Here is a 19,012-nt window from a genome sequence, read left to right as displayed (position 1 = left end):
CGTCTTTGTTTTCTCGAGCTGCACCTGAGCGTGTGCCTGAGCAGTGGATGTCTGTGGCCCGGGCAGCCCCTGGCCACCGTCTCTTCCCACGGGTGTCGTCCACCTGATTCCTGTGTGTGCCACGTGGTGAGATCCACATTGTATCAATGCCATTTACGTTGTAAGAGAAGGTGTTTGCCACGAAGAAATCATTGGTCTCACAGAATTCCAGCTTCATTTCCATTACCAAGGCCATCTTGCCCTTCCTCTTTGTCGCAACATTCACCTTCCAGGCACCGAAGGGTCAGTGTCCCCTGCTGGCACACTGGACCAACTTTGGACGAGGGGAGCTGGCAGAATTCTTCATCCTTAGTTCAAGCGGTCGCTGCGTTGGTTTGAATCGTAACTATAGTTACTGGTCTTCCTCTGTGCGGGTGTACACATAGAATCCTATCACAGACAGAATTGCACTGCAAGACTGACCTTGAAATGTCCTTTTTGATGACGAGTGTGACGTCATTCCCCTGAGTTGGTCCTTCTCGGCTTAGTAAGCCGTACGGAGGTCTGATTCAAAATGGCCGGGCCCGGAATGCCTAGGGCATCGATCTGTCTTTCTGCACACCACTTCATTTTTGACTACTTCCGATTTCCCTAGATGTACACTGCATGCATTACACATTCCAGTCGTGAGCCGCGCCCCATCAGCAAGTGAAGATTCCAAAGCTCTGCTCCGTCCACACCGTTCAGGTCAACTCCACTCCGAGGACCCCGCCCCTCCCCACTTTCATTTCGAGGGTATGCTAAGGCGGGGCTCACATTCCAGTGTTGAATCAGACAGTGTTCCCTAACCGCTGCGATCCGCCAAGTTTCCAGGGGTTAATCCCTCAGCCCTGGATGGCCCTTTCCACAGACTACTCCCGTAGTCTGGACCCTCTGTTGAAGCCTGTCCACTTTGGGTGACCCTGCCTGCATGTGAAATACCAGTGACATAGCTCCCAGCACCACAGCAGCACCCAAGCCACCACGTTTGCACAAATCCATGGCCCGCTGTCCTTCTCTCACCAAGATGGTTCGAGAGATGAGCAGAGCCTGGTGGCTGGGAATAGTGGAAGTCCATTCTCTTGCTGTCCAAGAGACGGGCCCTTGCTCTCCCCAGAAGGTCTAGGGGTGACTGTGTTGCACGCTCTTCCTGGCTGGGGTGGCTAGCAACCCCTGCCTCTCCTCATCTTGTAGGCTCAGCACCCAGGGGCCACCGTTGGCACATGGCATTCTCATTGTATCTGACCCTTCCCCTCTCCTCATGGGGACACTCTCCTGTGGGGTTAGCCGCCCATGACTTCATCTGACCCTGATTACCTGCAAAGACCCTCTCTCCCAACAACCCCACAGGCACGGGACTTCAGTATATGTTTTAAGGGGGAAGAGAATCCAACCCCTGACTGGCGGGTGGGGGCCATGTTTTAGTCCCACTGTGACAGGGACAGTGGTGTCACCAGGGGGGTTGGGGTGCAAATATGATCAAAACATGAGACCACACCCAGCTGGCGACGAGTGTACCCCTAATGGCGGGGAGGGGAGTGGAAGACGATAGGACCTTCAGTTAGTATTCCTAGAGCAAGTGCCCTCAGGGATCCAGCCAAGCGCTACGCATCCAAAGAGCTTGGTGGCAGCATTAAGCCTGGGTGACTAAACAAATCCACTGAAACTCATATATGTGTAAGAAAGAGTCAAGAAGTCATCATATCTATTAAAAAAAAATCCCAGTCCAGTCCAACTCAAGTCCGTAAGTCCGATACTAGTCCATCAGTCCCTCTTCAGATTCACAGCCATGGTGCAGAACGCAGGAAGATCCCCGGCCGGTGGGTGCAAAGTCTTGTGGGTGCAATGGGGGTGGACGCATCCCCAGGGCTCTGGCAGCAGGAAGGTGAATGCAGAGGTGTGGGGGGGGGTTCCCAGGACCCTCTTTATGAGAAAGCCACACCCACAACGAGTCGCTATCCAGCTGTGACCTGATCGACAGGCTGACTACCACCCCTGCTCATTTCTAGAACTTCAAGCTGACGTGAAACTACGTAGCCACCACAGTGGCTCAGGAAGGTCCGTGGTTCAAATTCCCGCAGCAGCTCCATGGGGAGATGCCCTGGCGGGAGCCTTAGACACACTGCGGGGGCAGTTCTAGTCGGCACCACAGGGCCCCTGTGAGTCGGAATCCGCTGGACAGCAGCAAGTTTGGTTTGGATTTTTGATTCCAATCCAGTGGCTCCAGGGGAGGGGCCTGAAATCTGGTCCTGTAAACAGGATTGCTGGGGAGCCCCAGCGGCTTAAGCACTGGGCTGCTCACCGCAGGTCAGCAGTTCAAAACCACCAGCCGCACTCGAGGAAGAAAGATGTACAGCCTCAGCAACCGACGGAGGCTTCCCTGTCTTCCAGGGTCGTGTGGGACAGAATCGGCCCAGTAGCATAGGAAAGTAGGTAGGAAGCCCACCGGGGCAGCTCTGCGCTGCCCTGCAGCGTCACTGCGCGTCAGAATCGACTCGGTGACACTTGGTGCGCAGGTGAGAGACCGTCGGGCAGTTCTGGACTCAGTGGCAGTGCGTTTGGACAAGGGTTTTTGTTAGACCCCAGGCAGCGGCTCGGTGGTAGAAAGAGGGCAGGCTAGGACCCCCACCTGCGCCCCTGCAGCTCTCCTCCGTCCCCTGGGTCACGATGAGTCAGTGTTGACCTGGTGGCAGGAGGCACAGCGCAAACCCTGTGAGGCTGATCGGCTCGCCCTCCAGGGTCACTGCTGTGAGTCAGAATGGACACTCACAGGAGCCGGGGAGGAAACTGCCCCGTAGGGTCACTCGGTGGCAGTGGGTTTGGACGGGGGCGGGGTTGTGCGTTGCTAGCCCCCAGGCCGTGGGGGTCCTGGTTGGAGCAGCTCTCCTCCGTCCCCTGGGGGGCAGCCCGGCCTGAGTAACGGCGCCCTCTGCTTGCTGCGTTTCAGAGCAACGACTCCGATGAGGACGACCTCTGCCTCAGCAACAAGTGGACCTTCCAGAGGACCAGCCGCCGATGGTCTCGCGTGGACGACCCGCACCCGCTGCTCGCCGGCGCCGGCGCGGGGGCGGGGCCGCCGGGCGGCGCTAGCATGAGGGACGCCCAGAGCACGGAGAGCATGCTCACCGAGCTGAGCGAGCCCGAGGTCTCCTCTCTGCACAGCGGCAGCAGCGCGGGCAGCGTGAGCAGCGAGGGCAGGACCCAGCCGGGGACACCCAGCGCCGGCCACGAGCCCTGGGACTGCCCCCCACAGGCCTACGCCACCGAAGGCCTGTCCGCCCCGGACGCCGCAGCCACTGGCAGCCACCTGGCACCGTCCCCCTGTAACACTGCCCACTCCCCGGGCCCCCCCAAGAATGAGAAGTCAGGGAGGACCAGGGCCAAGTCCATCCTGAAACGCATGGAGGGCCTGCGAGCCCGAGGGGGACCTGGGAAGCACAAGGGGCCCGGGGGGACCGGGGGCTTGGCCATCAGTGGGCCCTTGCTGCAACAGGACACCCTGTTGCCCCCCAACTGGGACCTCCAGGACCCAGGCCCAGGAGCCTCCACCAAGGGGCCAGCCCACAGCCCGGAGTCTCAGCTCAGCGGCAGCGCCCCCAGCACCCCAGGTCCACCAGAGCCCAGGCGCCAGGAGGCCAGCAAACGAGGAGGCCTGTACCTGGAGGACCTGGATGTGCTGGCGGGGACGGTGCTGCGGGTGCCTGGCACCCAGGGCCACACCTCCACCTGCCGATCCCAGGAGGACTTGCTGGTGCACATACCCAAGGACCACAAGCCGGGGACATTCCCCAAGGCGCTGTCCATTGAAAGCCTGGCGCCCACGGACGGCAGCAGTAGAGCCCACTGGAGGGCAGATGGCCTGGGCCGACCGCAGGACACCGGCGGCGGTGAGCCCCGGCTGACAGCATCCTGCTCGCGGGAGAGCCGCATCAGCATCTACGACAACGTGCCCAGCTTCCACCTGTATGCCAGCACTGGCGACCTGCTGGACCTGGGCCAGGATGGCTTCTGCCCGCACCTGGAAGACATTGTGCAGCAGGTCAGCGGGCTGCAGGAGGTGGTAGATGACTGGTCCAGGGACATCTTGCCCGAGCTGAGCCCCGGCCCCGCGGAGCCCACCTTCCCACCACCCGCTCAGATCACCTTAGACTTCGAAGGCAACTCAATCTCAGAAAGCGGGTCCACGCCCAGCGACGGGGACCCCGAGGCCCCAGGGGGGCGAGAGAGGAGGGACTCCGGAGTGGGGGCCTCACTGACCAGACCCAACAGGTGGGTGGCAAGCGTGACGTGCTTCCCGGTCACTTACTGGTGGAGCGTGCCGGCCGGTCGGGCTGCTCCTGCTGGTGTGTGCGTCCTTCTCAGTAGCCGCGTGCCCTCAGGCCCATGTGGGCCCTTTGTACCTGCTCTCGAGAGCAGGACCTCATGATGCTTAAGCGCCGGGGACCTCACCAGTGCTGACCTTGTCTTTTGAAAGGCTGAAAGGAAAAGCCCTCCCATGGGAATTGAGTGCAGCTTCACAGAGCAGACCCGTGTCCCCGTCAACAACCCACGTGTTCCCTCTCCTTGATGGTGTCTCCCCCCCCTGGCATGTGCCCTCACCTGGGATGTTACCTGTGGCTGCCCGCCTCGCCTGAAACACGCTGCCTCCTGTGTCCACTCCTCCTTCTCCCCAAACCCTTCTAAACGCTGTCCTGGGGTCAGTGCCCCCCTGCCGATCTCAAGCAGCTCCCTAGTCATACTGTTCTCCTCACAGACTTGCTCGTGGTCAGGCGGGAAACGGAGCCCCACAGGTGAGTTCAGGTCCAGACCTGCAAGGCGACTCAGGGCCAGTCTGCGGGGTTCTGCCAGTCTCCAGCCATCCAGTGAGCTGCGTCTCTTTCAGGACCTGGGGTTCCATTCCACATCTTTCCCTCCCCCTCCACCAAGGACCTTCTAAGAGGACCACTTTCAGAGCAGCAGGGAGTGGGGCCCGGGCACCATCTGCTCCCCCTGGTCCAGGGCTGTGGAGACTGAGGGTTCTGTGGTCCCCGAGTGTGTGGACTCATGGTTTCCAGCGTCTTTCAGTTTCCACCCATCTTCTCTCCTCCGGATGGGGAGACATCAACATTGACACCATAGGCGGCTGCCCGTGAGCCTTTCAGACCCCAGTCCCCTGCATTTTTGGACATTGCTGTCTGTTTTAGGCATCCACTCATGTCTCTAAGAAGCAGTTACTGTACTGCTGAGTCCCTGGCACTGGGAACAGTTAAACTATAGCCACTGGCCAAATGGTTGGGGCTTCCAACCCACCCAGAGGCGGCTGGAAGGCCTGGTGGTCCACTCCTAGAGAGCCCCGCCCCGGGAGGCACACTGGAGGCCCATCACACGCCAGGCTCCGTGGGTCAAAACCAGCTCTGAGAACCAAGGATGTGTTGGCTCCTGGATCCAAACTCATCCTCACGTGCCCTTTTCCAAACGTATTTTTATTTCAAAACGTCTCATTTTGTTGTCAAGCTTCTTAGGGGCCCAGTGAGGAGCCCTGGTGCTGTGGCGGGGATGTGTTGGGCTAAGAGCCACAAGTCAGCAGCTCGAGCCCACCAGCTGGCCCAAGGGAGAAAGCTGAGGCCACCTGCTCCCATAAAGAGTGACAGTCTTGGAAAACCCACAGGGACAGTTCTATCCACCGACTCGATGGCAGTGGTGTGGTGGGTTTCTAAGGTGCCACACACAACACTAAACCCAGTCGGGAATCCTAGATAACCCAGACCCAGGCCGGGGCACCAGGCCCTCCCTGCGACCTTGGAAAGTATCCATTAAAACATCCCAAATGAAAAACCCTGCAAGGAATTCCTCAGCACCCCAGAACGGTGACCCCACAGGGACTGACGTCTGGAAGCGCGAGACAGCGTGCTGCTGCAGGGCTCAGCTTGGGGCCTCTGGTGGCTGTGGGGTCAGACACAGCTTCCCGTCCACAGAGGACCACAGGGCCCTTCCACCGCCTCCAGACACCGGAGCATCCGCTCACCCACCTTGGCTATCGCAGCTCTCCCTCTCCCCCACCCGCCCTCTCTTCTCTCTCTCTCTCTCTCCCTGTCTACTGTCTATCTAATCTTTTCTCTCCTCTGTTATCTTTTCTCTCCATCTTCTCTCTCTTCCATCTCTCTTTCTCTCCTCTCTCCACTTCTCCTCTCTCTCTCTCTCTCTCTCTCTCTCTCTCTCTCCCTGTCTCTTTTCTCTCCTCTCTCTCTCTTGTCTTTTCTCTCCATCTCTCTCTCTCTCTTTTCTCTCTCTCCTCTCTTCTCTCTCTCTCCTCTCTCTCTCTTGCTCTCTCTCTTCTCTCTCTCTCCCTCTCGGTCTTCGGTTGGCCGGCTCCCTCCCTCTCCCTCTGTATGTGTGTGTGTCCATCAGTCAAAGCTGCCTCAGCATTTGGGGGGCTGAATCTGGAGACAGACAGAATGCAGCGACATCACTGGAGCTCCAGCCTCTGGGGGAAGCGGGGGGAGGCCACCTTTCCCGGGTTGGTGGACCCCGGACTAGACAGGCTGTGCTCAGAGGGGCTCTGGCTCGGGAAGTGCTCCGCCGCCGCCCCTCTCTGAGTCCCCTCTCCATACCCTGTCCCTCGCTCCAGGAGACTGCGCTGGCACAGCCTCCAGCTCCCCCACCAGCCGCCGCTGTCCACGGCCTCATCCCCCATCAGCTCGCAGACAGCCGGCCAGCTGAACCTGCTGCAGCGCCTCTCTCTGCTTCGTCTGACCGCCATCATGGACAGGCAGTCCACGTCCAGCAAGCACAGCTGGACATGGTGCGTACACAGCACCACCCCACGGTGCAGGGGTGGGGAGGCTCGTCCCAGGGCTCTCGGGACCCTTGCCCACACTTCTGAACTCAGGATGGCTTGCCCCGCCCTCTATGGTCCCTAGCATGCAGGCTCTTGCTCCCAGTAAGACCCCGTTGACAGTGGCACGAAAGAAAAGCCTGGCAGTCACCGCTGTTCTGGGGCTGACCCTGACTCAGGTGGCCCCATGACCGAGGAGAAGTGTCCCGCAGGGTGTCCCAGAGCCGGCTGCAGGGTCCTTCTCTCTCTGAGCCGGCAGGTGGCTTCAGACCGCCAACCTCTGCATTAGCGGCAGAGTGCTTAGCTCTGGTGCTACTGGGGCTCCAGCCAAGAAGACCCTGCGGGTCTCAGTTCATGTCTGATACGTGGACCTCTGGGCGTTTCCATCGGCTGGGAGCAACCACGTTGGTTGAATTGGGTTTAACCCACCCAAGCCTATAGCTGTCCATCAATTCCGGCTCTGAGCCAGGCGCCTGTGAAATTTCTGAGATGATAAATCTTGACCAGAGCACACAGCCTCATCTCTCTCCCCCAGAATGGCTGGTGGGTTCAAACCACTGAGCTTGTGGTTAGCAGCCCAAAGCCTAGCACACATCACCACCAGGGCCCTCCACTGCTCCCACAGTGTTCTGCAAGGTAGCCAGGAGGCAGAATCAATGTGGCAGTCATGGGCTGGTTTGGAGTTCTGTTTCAAACCCAGAGATGCTCGGTGGCAGAAAGGCCAGGCAGGCTGCTCCTGTACAGATGATGGGTGAGTCAAACAGAGCTGCAGATTGCTCTGAACCCAGCCATCTGAACCCACGGTCCACTCCTGGGGAGAGAGAGGAGGCTGAACCCTCCAGTAAGGGGTTGAAGCCTCAGAAACCCCCAGGGGTGGTTCTACCCTGTACCGTGGGGTCCCTGTGAGTCTGCGTCCCCTCCCGTGCAGCGAGGAGGGAGGGGGCAACCACAGCATGAAGGTGGACCAGTCGGTGGAAACAGGCAGGTGGGTGGTCTGGCCACACTCCAGCAAAGCCGCCCCCACCTGGCTGTGTCCGCCCCTGCCCCTCCCCACCCTGCACCCCGTCTGACAGGGCTCTGTGAACCCTAGGTCCGTGCCAAAGTTCATGAAGAGGATGAAGGTCCCCGACTACAAAGACAAAACGGTCTTCGGTGTCCCCCTGACAGTCCACGTGCAGCGGACGGGCCAGCCCCTGCCTCAGAGCATCCAACAGGCACTGAGATACCTGCACCACAGCTGCCTCGACCAGGTACGGCCACTCGGCCTGCTGTGCAGGGAAGGGGGGCCCTGGTGACTCCGTGGGGACTGCTGGCTGCCAACCAACTAGTCTGCGGTTCAAACCCACCAGCTGTCCCGTGGGAGAAAGACGAGGATGTGTGTTCCCTTACAGAGTTTCAGTATTGGACACCCCGGGAAGGTTGTGGGGAGTTCTGCCCTGTCCTGTGGGATCACTGTGAGTCAGCGTCCACTTGACGGCAGGGAGGGGAGTGAGCAGGAAGCCGGGCACAACCCCGCCCACCCCAGGACACAGCGGGGCCACCCTCTCCGCTGGCATGTGCTCTTGATGGACCTCGGGGACGTTGGGGTTGGTTCCAGACCTCCCACACAGGTGGCGGTGGCAGGGCGTCCAGGGCTTTCTTAGCGTGTGAAGGCCATGCTGACCACAACCGGGCGGGGGCCTGGGGCGGGGTGTGGCAGGAAAGCCAACGCCCCCCTCTGGCACAAGGCCGCCTTTCACTGGAGCTGCTGTTCCTGTGGCCAGGGGCCGTCTAGCCCCTTCTGATCCTCAGCAGCCCCCTAGACCACAGAACAAAGCACCCCTGGACCCCACGCCATCCTCACAGTCGCCGTGCCCGAGCCCACCTCCCCGAGGGCCTCCCTCCCTCTGTCTCGCTGCCCCTCGACTTTGCCAAGCTGGAAACCCTCCTCCAAGGACAGGTCTCTCCTGAGAACGCGTCCAACGCACGTGAGATGACGTCTCGCCAGCCCTGCCCCTAAGGAGCCTTCTGGCTATCCATCCTCCAAGACTGCCCACAGACAGCATCATCCACTGTGCCCCCCCCACCCCCCGGGGCCTTAGGGGATCTCCAGATGGTGCAACGGAGCCTGGGGACACAGTGGTTCCACATCAGGCTGCTAACCACGAGGTTAGCAGTTCAAAACCATCCTGTGCTCCGCAGGAGAAGGACGAGGGACAGTCAGGGAGGCCCATCCTGCAGACGCGCTGTGCATCCGTATCCACTCCAGGTGCCTCAGTGAGAAGGCCTGGGGGTCCACTCCTCTGGGGCACAGCTGGGTGGAAGACCTTCTGGGGCACAGCTCTTGCCTGACACCCGGCGGGGGGCGGGGGGGCATGCGGATGAGGGGACATGAGAGCCCCCGTCACTGGAGCGATGGACTTCTTCTCACACCTTCAGCAAGAATCCCAAGGGAGCCCTGACGTCCTGGGAAGCTTGGGTGGGCGGGCCCCGAGCCCTCGGGGGCGGAGTCCTGCCGGCGTTTCTGAGGTCGCAGTCAGGTCCACTGGAAGCTGTTGGGACCCCACGCTCTGTGGGCCACGCTGGAGAGACGTGGAAAGAGGCCCGGACGCAGGGGCCTCCTCTCCCCCACCCCACCAGAGCTCGAGCTCTGAGGATGGGGCACCCTGCTGGCCTGCGCCCCGCCTTGTCTGGATGCCACTCAATAGCTCCCCATGGCCAGAAAAGGAATGCAGCAAGTAGGGGCATGCCAGCAAGTCGGGGTGTCTCTGGAAGTAGGGGTGTCTCTGAGGAAGCTCGCCAACTCAAACCTACCCCAGGACCCCAGGAGCTATCGACTCAGGGACACCCCAAGGACCCAGTAGAGCTGCCCCGAGGCTCCGGGCTGTCAGTCTTCTCCGGAGCGCACAGCCTGGCCTTCCCCCTCAGAGCGGCCGTGGGTCCGAACCTCGAAGGGCCGGCGGTTCTCTCAGGCAAGAGCCTGCTCACGGTGCCACCAGGGCTCTACACCGAACAGTGCTGCCCTGCAGGGTCTCCTAAGCTGTCATCTTCGAGATCTGGGCCTGGTGGCACAGCGGTTAAGCGCTGGGCCGCTCTCCAGGAGGTCGGTGCTCTGAACTCCCGACAGCAAGCCTTGTCTTCCACTCCCGCTAAGAGAAGGCAATGCGTAACGGGTCCTCCCGCCTCACTGCAGCCCCTGCAGAGGGTCCCCAAGACTGGAGGTCTTCACAGGAGCAGACAGCCTCGCCTGTCTCGCTCCGGGCGACTGGTGGGTTTGAACCACTGACCTTGTGCGTAGCAGCTCAGTGTGTGCTCCAGTACACCACCGGTGCTCCCACAGATGCGCAGCATCCCCTCATTCCTGGGAGGCGCCACCAGGGGAACAGAGACATTCTCCGGGGTCTCCAGGGAGGCTTGTGTAAACATAATCTGGATTTGTGTTTTCCAACTCATCCCAAACTTAAGGAGTAGAAGCAGCCTTCCCTGTTCTCAGGGAAACAGGCCTGAGGACCGGGATTGTGAGACCCAGGCCGTGGAATGCAAAGAGACATCAAAGAGGAACCTGTGTGTACTACCACACACAAAGGGGCAGCCTGTCTTCCATTGACACCTTCTGTAACCCGCCATCCCCACCCCCAGGGTGAAAGCAGTCTCACCCCTCCCCTTTGTCTCACACCAAAAGGGAGCTTTCCTGGGCACAGGGAGGGGGTTCGGGGCACCCCTAGTGGTCACCACCTGCCTGACTGACCACTTGCGAATGCCCCACTCGGATTGTATCGGGACTTCCCACAGGTCCACTGACGGGTCCTGTGGCCTGTTCCAGGTGGGCCTTTTCCGGAAGTCTGGCGTGAAGTCCCGGATCCAAGCCCTGCGGCAGATGAACGAGCGCTTCCCCCGGAGCGTCAGCTACGAGGAACAGTCGGCCTACGATGTGGCTGACATGGTCAAGCAGTTCTTCCGGGATCTTCCAGAGCCCCTGTTCACCAGCAAGCTCAGCGACACCTTCCTGCATATTTACCAGTGTGAGTGCCGGCCTGGGCACCCTGGGCCGCGGGACTGTGGTGGGGGGTGAGAGGGGGGAACCTGTGAGTCGGAATAGCAACAGTGTCCTGGCGTGTGGGCACCCGGCCACCTTGAAGTATCGCCTGAGGGCATCACCCTCGGGGATCGGACGGGCAGCCCTGCCTTCCTCTTGCCCAAAGCCTCTGGTTCACTGAGTGTAAAGCACTGAACCACAACCCCCCACCACCACCATCACCACACACACACACTGCCATCTGACTCACAGCGGCACGACCGGGCATAGTATAACTGCTCCCTGTGCTTTCCAAGACTGGAAATCTTCACAGGAACAGACAGCCTCATCTTGTTCCCTCAGGGCGCCCGGTGGGTTTGAACTGCAGACCTTTCTGTTCACAGGCCCGCGCCCCACCCACAGAGCCCTTTAACCCAAACCTACTGCCCCTTCCGGCGACCCCATAGGACAGAGTAGGGAAGCCGTCCAGGCAGTCCCCACTCGCAGTGAGCCCGGGGACGGACGAGAACTGCCCCTGTGGGCTTCCGGAGCGGTCCGTCTTGACGGGAGCAGAAGTCTTTCTCCCAAGGGGCAGCACGCAGACCGGAACTGCTGACCTCGTGGGGGCAGCCCGAGGTGCAGCCACTCCAGCACCAGGCAAAGTGGGGGGTGGTGACGTTGAGGGGTTGTGCCCATTGCCAGAGACCAGATGTAGGGCGCTCGCGATGCCCTCGCTCTGAGCCATGGGACTCCGCTCTTCGGCCTTGGAAGGGGCCCTGGTGGCACAGAGGTTAGAGCCCTGACCTGCTGAGCCAAAGGCCCGAGGTTCAAATGCCCGGCTGCTCCCCAGGAGAACGATGAGGCCATCAACTCCCACAGGGCGTTTCTGCCCTGCAAGGTGGCCGTGAGCCAGAGCAGACTGGAGCAGTCGGGTTGTCGTTGTGTCTGTGAGCACACAGAGGGAAGTCCTGGCGACACAACGGTTAAGCACTCATCTGCTGGCGGAAAAGCCGGAGCTTCCAACATGCTCATGGAAAACCCAAAGTCCAGTTGTCGTGGGCTCCACTCTGACCCATGAAACCCTACAGACGAAATTGAACTGCCCCCTCGGGTCCTGGGGCTGCCTTCTGTACACGGACAGACTGCTTCATCATTCTCCCACGGAGCAGCAGAGGATTTGAAGTGCCAGTCTTTCCATCCGCCCTTGGGTCAAAATGCCACCACGGGCAGAACAGGGTGCCCTGCAGATCATGGGGTGGCCTCTGTCCCGTGTGGAACCCATTCCAAGCCCCCCAGGACTGGGCCCCTGCGGGACCGGTTCCCTCCCGTGGGGCATGTCCTGGCTGTCGGGACGGCTGGCTCCGTCTGTGGTGGTTCCCTGCTGACCGCCTGGCCCCCTCGTTCCCTCAGATGTCCCCAAGGAGCAGTGGCTGCAGGCGGTGCAGGCTGCCATCTTGCTGCTGGCCGATGAGAACCGCGAGGTCCTGCAGACGCTGCTGTGCTTCCTGAGTGACGTGGTCAGCCTGGTGCAGGAGAACCAGATGACGCCCATGAACCTGGCAGTGTGCCTGGCCCCCTCCCTTTTCCACCTGAACCTGCTGAAGAAGGAAAGCACCTCAAGGTGGGTGTCCCCCGGCAGTGAGCCCCCGCCAGGTGTCCCCAGAAGAAGACCCTGCATCTCGGGGGCTCTTCACGGCCAATCGCTTGGAAGTAGCATACAGGGACGTTCTTCCACATAGCGGGCTATGAGTCTGACGATTAGCGGCAAGGTTAGGAGTTCAAACCCACCAGGCGCTCCAAGGGAGACATGAGGCTGTCTATTCCTGTGAAGATTAACAGCCTCGGAAACCCATAGGGGCAGTTCCACTCTGTCCTGTAGGGTCACTGTGAGCCGGAATCAACTCAATGACAGAAGAGTTTGTTGTTTGCTGGGTGGCGGCGTGGTTACTAATTGGGCTGCTAACTGCAAGATCAGCGGTTCAAAACCACTGACCACACTACAGGAGAAAGATGAGACTTTTTACTCCTGGTAGGAGTGACAGCCTCGGAAGCTCACAGGGGCAGTTCTACCCTGTCCTACAGGGTTGCTGTGAGTCAGAATCGATTCGACGGCTGTGAGTTGGGGGTGGGGGGGTTTGGTTCCCTGCCAACCACATTAACCCTTTGCAGGACGCAGAGGCTGGCCCCATGTGAGGTGCCTCTTCACCGCCATCCAGCCCATCCCAGCTATTGTGCCCCCCCCCCATGCGTCAGGACCCCCTGGTTCATAGGCGATGTGGCTGTTCAGATAGCCAGGCCTTTCTTGGGAGGCACCCTGGGTCGATTTGAACCCCAAGCAGGCGAGTGCTTAACTGTCTGCACCACCGAAGCACTAAGTTCACGAGACGTGAGAACATGCCCGCCGCACGTCCTGTGTCTACGGGGGGCCTGCCAGCACCCGGTTACAGCCAGAAAGCATCTGCAGCCAGTCCGAGCCTCGTCGCTCACAGACACAGACACAGCTAATTCTGGACCCATGGGGCCATTTCTGGGGGCCCACCATGCCCACGCCAGCCGTCCAGTCTTCTGAGGTTTTCAGTCGAGAGTGGTCAGCCAGGGAATTGCTTTTCATTGGAGTGAGAGCAGCTGGCCTCTGGACGGAGCTGGGTCCGAGGAGAGAGCAGGAGGGGCGGCCGGTCATTCTGTCCCTGCTGGTGACACGCGGTCCGATTGCAGAGTGATCCAGAAGAAATACGCCACGGGGAAGCCAGACCAGCGGGACCTCAGTGAGAACCTTGCGGCCGCCCAGGGGCTGGCCCACATGATCGTGGAGTGTGACCAGCTGTTTGAGGTGAGCAGTGGCAGGCTCTCGCCGCCCTCCCTAACGACTGACAGGGGACGCAAGACGCCTGGGGTGGCTGCCACACAGTCAACGAATACTGTTGGTTCCAGATACAATGACAGTTAGACTCCACAGCCTTGCCTCCGACCAACACGCGTGATAGGGCTTTGATGGTTCCAGGCTCCCAAGGTTGCCATGACAACAGTTCTCAGGAAGGCAATCACCCTGCCCTTGTTTGCCAGGTTCAACAGTGTGTCATATCTGGCCTGACCCCCCCAGGACTGGCTCAGGTGAGCCCGCATGATGGAATCCTCCGTCACTCAGGAACGCGGCCACTGGGCTACTGCAGACGCGAGGGGCTGGGCTTCAGGCGCTCATCCTGATTAGCATTGGCACCGGCCCACAGGGGCCAAGCATGCTAACAAGGGAAGGCTCTTCCAGGGCTGCATTTGGGGGTTTGGGTCTCAGGTCTGTCTGCTTGCGGGCTGTTCACAATGGGCGGAGCACGCAAGCAGGAATAAGCACACATCTGTGAAAGAATAAACACACGTGCAGCGAATGCGCATTGACACGCGCTGAACGCAAAACGAGGAGGGGCCGAAGGCAGTGCTGGAATGGTGCAGTAGAGCCTGCAAAGGTGGGGACCCCGTGTCAGAGAGAGAAGGTGCACCCTCTCGCCCTCAGAGAGAGAGAGGCAGAGGGGTGGTCAGGCAGCCCTGTCCGAGACAGGCAGACAGACAGACAGCCCTGTCAGAGAGGAGAGCTCAAACATTCCCCCCTCACAGAGAGAGACAGACAGACAGCCATGCCGGCAGACATACCCATCAGGGAAAAGAGCACAAACAGCCCTCCCTCAGGGAGAGAGAGAGAGAAATGTAGTCAGACAGTCCTGTCAGAGACAGACGGCCCTGTCAGAGACGAGACCTCAGACATCCCCCCTCACAGAGAGAGAGACAGACAAACTGACGGCCCTGCCAGAAGTGGACATCTGGCTCTCACGGTGCCCCTCAGAAACACCGTGTGCTTCCTGACTTTGGGAAGCCCCTCCCCAACACACACCCTGCCCCGCCCTCCCAGCATGGGCAAAGCCCATCGAACGCCCTGCCCACATGTGGCCCACCGCCTGGGCCCCCATCCCTCCGTGGGGCTCTCAGCGGTCAGCCGGCCTTGGCTCAGCTCTGTGGGCGACCTTTCCCTGCGTCTGTCGGCCCAGGTTCCCCTGGAGATGGTGGCGCAGTCGAAGAAGGCATACCTGGATGCCGACACCCCTTCTCCCACGCTGAACGACCTGGGCAAGCACCTGGAGGAGGGCGGGGCCACGGTGCACGCGTACCTGGAGCACCTGGTCCAGGGCCTGCAGAAGGAGGCCAAGGAGAAGTTTAAGGGCTGGGTCGCCTGCCCCAGCATAGACAACGCAGAACTAGCCTTCAAAAAGGTAACTTCGGCCACACGTGGCAGTCACCCCCGGGGCCACCTCGAGCCAGCAGGGACTCCTGTTGCTGCTTCAGAGTCCCTAGTGTCTCAGCCAGCCCTGGCGGCACTGTGAGTTCAGCACTCCCCTACTTAGCATAAGGGTCGCCAGTTCGAGCCCACCCGCTGCTCCGTGAGAGAAAGATGAGGCTGTTCCCAGAATCCCTGGGGAGCAGTTCTCCTCTGCCCTAGAGGAGTCCCCTCCACGGCAGCGGGTTTCTGGGCTGGGGTGGCTCTAGCAGTTAAGCGTCCTGTTGCCTACCCAAAGGCTGGCGGGTCCAGTCCAACCAGAGGCACCTTGGCAGAAAGGCCGGGGGATCTGTAGCCAGTACCCTGTCCACAAGGGGCCACGCTGCACGTTGCTCCCGACCTCTCAGAGACCTCGGTTTGGTCTCAGACCACAGCAGTAAGGCGCCCGTGCACCTAAAAGCTGCGCTCGCCGCAAGGTGGGTCGTTCAAACCCACCAGCCGCACCCCGGGAGAAAGAGGAGGCCGCCTGCTCCTGCCAGGGCCTGCAGTCACGGAAACCCTACAGAGGCTGTGAGGAGGTGCCCCCTGACTCAAAGGCAGTGGGGTCGGTGGGTGGGGCAAGCGAGCAAGAGATTCCCGTGAAGAGCTCGGGGAAGTTCCGCCCGTCCCACAGAATTCACCCACTGAACTGCTACCCACAAGGTCAGTGGTTCAGATCCACCAGCAGCTCTGAGGAAGAAAGAGGAGGCTGTCTGCTCCTGTAAAGAGTCCCAGCCCCAGAAACTCACAGAGAAAGTTCCACCCTGACCTGTAGGCTTGCTGTGAGTCAGCCTCTCTACTCGATGGCACTGGGTTTGGGTTTTGGAAAAGTCTCTGTTTGCCTCTGGGGGTGGAAGCCCAGCTTCTAAACTTATGGAAGGGGAAAGTCACTAGCAGGTGGGCTTGTGGGAACTGAGCGATGAGGTAGGTGGGACAGGCCACCTGAGCAGTCACGAATTCCTGGCTCCAGACCCCTGCAGAGCGCTGTTCTCTGGACATGGGGCCTGCCTGAGTGGGAACTAAGTGGCCGGCCCTGGCCAGCTTGGCCTCTGGGTACAGAGACAGTGCAAAAACACTAGCTGAGAGACCCACAAGTGTCCCTGCCCCAATCCTCACTGCCACGTGTGTGCCCTTGGCCAGTTCACTGGTCCCTCCGTGCCTCTGTGTTCACCTCTGTAAAATGGGCACGGTGACACGCAGCAGGGCCTTCTGGGAAACAGGTGCTTTTCTGCAGAGGTACTTTGGGTTGGACCCCAACCTCTGGTGTCTTTTTTTTTTAACCCTTTGTCAGAATTATCTTTGCCAGACGTTTCTTCCAAGGTGCAAGGGGTGGCTTGAGCACCCCCCTTCTCAGCGAGCGGCTGAGCCCTGGCCGAGTGTATCCCCGGGGACCCCAGTGTCTGAGGAGGGCTGCTAAGAGCCAGAAGGGATGGAGGTGTGTGTGCTGCGTGGTTGGCACCGTGCGTGCTGGTGTTGGCGGCCCCGTCATTGTTGGCACGGTGGCAGGACCGTCACCGTCACCACCAGCGTGGTGAATCGCAGGTCTGAGGCACGTAGGGTCACTGCTCCCAGGAGCTGTGTGAGCAAAGGCCCGGCGGGGTCACGGTGGGGCCAGGTCTCCTCTAACCAGCTCCCCGGACGCGTCCTTCCAAGGTGGAGGACGGGCACCCGCTGAAGCTGTGGAAGGCGTCGGTGGAGGTGGAGGCCCCCCCCTCCGTCGTCCTGAACCGGGTGCTGAGGGAGCGCCATCTATGGGATGAGGACTTTGTGCAGTGGAAGGTTCTGGAAGCCCTGGACAAGCACACGGAGGTCTACCAGTACCTGCTGAACGCAATGGACCCCCACCCTGCCCGGGACTTCGTGGTCCTCAGGTGAGCTGCCCTGGGCTGCAGTGCTGTGATCCTGGGCACTGGGAAGAGACGGCGAGGTCGAAGGTCCAAACCCACCAGGTGCTTCTGAGGGTGAAGCTGAGGCCATCTCCCCCCACGGGAGTGACAGTCTTGGGGGAAGTTCTGCTCTGTCCCGTAGGGTGACTGTGACTCGGAATCGCTTGGGTGGCTGTGGGTTTGGGGTTCTGGTTTGGTCCCCAGAGGTACCTGATGCTGCTACTCCTCACTCAGACCTCTCCCGGGGCCTCCCGCAGCTCCCCGGGCTGCAGCCCTGGCTCCTGGCTCCAAACAGAGGCCGGGGAAGATTTGCTTGCTGTGTGTCCACTGTGCTGGCTGAGCCCATCCCGGTCCCTCTGTCCCCTTCTGTCCGGGCCTTCAGGCTGCCTCGCTCTCCCCGTTCCGGTCAGTGCCACTTCCCGAGGCTGGACTGTGTGAATACGCATGCGCTCACGGAGCGGGGCACACTGGACGGGCAGCAGGCACTCCTGGCAGGCAGAGAACGAGGTCGGCCCCAGAAGTGTGGCCTGAGATACAGGGGTCTCACTCGGGTGCCTATCCAGTAACACCTCTGGGTGGGCCTGGGCACCTAGCTACTGCCCCCCCAGGGCTGCTCTGGACACGGTGGCCATGACCCAGAGGGCTCGGGCTTGGCAGTGGGTAGCCAGCTCCGAGCCGCGTGGTTGCTTTGCCCCAGGACCTGGAGGACGGATCTGCCCAAGGGCACGTGCGCCCTGGTATCCGTGTCGGTGGAGCACCAGGAAGCCCGGCCCATGGGAGGCGTGCGCGGGACTGTGATGGCATCTCAGTACCTGATAGAGCCCTGCGGCTCTGGGAAGTCCCGGCTGACCCACGTCTGCAGGGTGGACCTCAAGTAAGTGGGGACCAGCCACGAGGCCCCGACGTCGCACCCCTCACGTCTATATTCGGTAGATAATCATCGTCATGTACTGGCTTCTCTGAGGAACCCTGGGGGTGCCCTGTGTCGTGCTCTGAGCTGCTCATGTCAAGGCCGGGGTTCAAGCCCACCAGCCGCTCCTCGGGAGAAAGATGAGGCTGTTTGCTCCCGTCAAGATTGACAACCTCACTTATAGGGTCGCCCTGAGTCAGAATGGACCCAGTGGCAGGCAGAGGGGTCCTCGGACCCTCCCGGTGGCATCCCAGAACAGTTTGCAGACAGACCCCAAACCAGGCCACAAGGGCAGCCCCTGGGTCCCTGGGCAGATTGGCCTGATTTAGGGCAGAGACACATGCTCCCCCTTTCTGCTTCTCTCCCTGCAGGGGTCACTCCCCAGAGTGGTACAGCAAGGCCTTTGGTCATCTGTGCACGGCCGAAGTCGCCCGGATCCGAAACTCTTTCCAGCCCCTCATTGCTGAGGGTCCAGAAACGAAAATCTGAGAGGCGTTCCCACCCAGTTCTGGCACCAAGCTCAGGGAAGCGGAAGCACGCCAAACACGCGTGAGGAGAACGAGCGAGCGAGCGAGTGAGAGAGAGAGAGAGAGAGAGAGAGACCCGTGGGCATGGCTCATGCCAAACACAACGGGAGAAGATCAAAGAAAGAATTTATAAGAACCGATCCTAGCCCTCCTGGAGATGGCTATAGCCCTACTAATATAATATTTTTATATTTAAAAAGCCAAAACCTTTATCTATGTTACTTAAAATTAAATGGATTGTTCCTTGTGCATCGCCTAATTTGCTATTTAAAAGCTTCCAAGAAGCACCTCCCTCGTTGTAAATAAACGTCCGTCCGGCGTGTGCACATAGGTGTGTGGACTGCTGTCTCCCCTGTACATGTGTGAAATGCCGATTTCATCTGGAGTCCTGTGCCTTGACAGAAGCGCGGGGAGGGCTGGGTGAGTCCCTGTGCTCACGCCTCTCCTTTCCATCGTCTCCCCACCGTCACAGGGGCCGAGCAGAGTCTGCTGCTCACGCTCAGGGCGGAAGCACAGCCCTTTCTGTCCAACCAAAGATGCGCTAACCAAAGGGAAATGGAATC

The 19,012-nt window shown here is 60.3% G+C and overlaps 1 protein-coding gene across 2 annotated transcripts in view; it reads left to right on the top strand.

Moving 5' to 3' along the window:
- STARD13 (StAR related lipid transfer domain containing 13) overlaps positions 1-18,777 on the top strand; it is a 37,384-nt gene extending 18,607 nt beyond the window's left edge. Inside the window, exons 3-13 of one of the 2 annotated variants that reach the window (XM_045294048.1) lie at positions 2,966-4,287; positions 6,626-6,799; positions 7,923-8,082; positions 10,635-10,833; positions 12,237-12,447; positions 13,542-13,656; positions 14,861-15,082; positions 16,780-16,997; positions 17,270-17,417; positions 17,710-17,886; positions 18,294-18,777. In XM_045294048.1, the coding sequence (XP_045149983.1) occupies positions 2,966-4,287; positions 6,626-6,799; positions 7,923-8,082; positions 10,635-10,833; positions 12,237-12,447; positions 13,542-13,656; positions 14,861-15,082; positions 16,780-16,997; positions 17,270-17,417; positions 17,710-17,886; positions 18,294-18,389 (3,042 nt within the window). In that variant the 3' untranslated portion in view covers positions 18,390-18,777. The remainder of the gene's footprint in view (positions 1-2,965; positions 4,288-6,625; positions 6,800-7,922; positions 8,083-10,634; positions 10,834-12,236; positions 12,448-13,541; positions 13,657-14,860; positions 15,083-16,779; positions 16,998-17,269; positions 17,418-17,709; positions 17,887-18,293) is intronic. The other variant, XM_030886626.2, reaches the window with a different exon arrangement.
- The last annotated feature ends 235 nt before the right edge of the window (positions 18,778-19,012 follow it).

The sequence above is a fragment of the Echinops telfairi genome, unplaced genomic scaffold (assembly GCF_000313985.2).
Source record: "Echinops telfairi isolate 266 unplaced genomic scaffold, ASM31398v2 ScPeMD7_2565;HRSCAF=3150, whole genome shotgun sequence".
Taxonomy (NCBI): domain Eukaryota; kingdom Metazoa; phylum Chordata; class Mammalia; order Afrosoricida; family Tenrecidae; genus Echinops; species Echinops telfairi.
The sequence above is the reverse complement of the archived record's forward strand: the minus strand, read 5'-3'. Positions and strand labels throughout refer to the sequence as shown.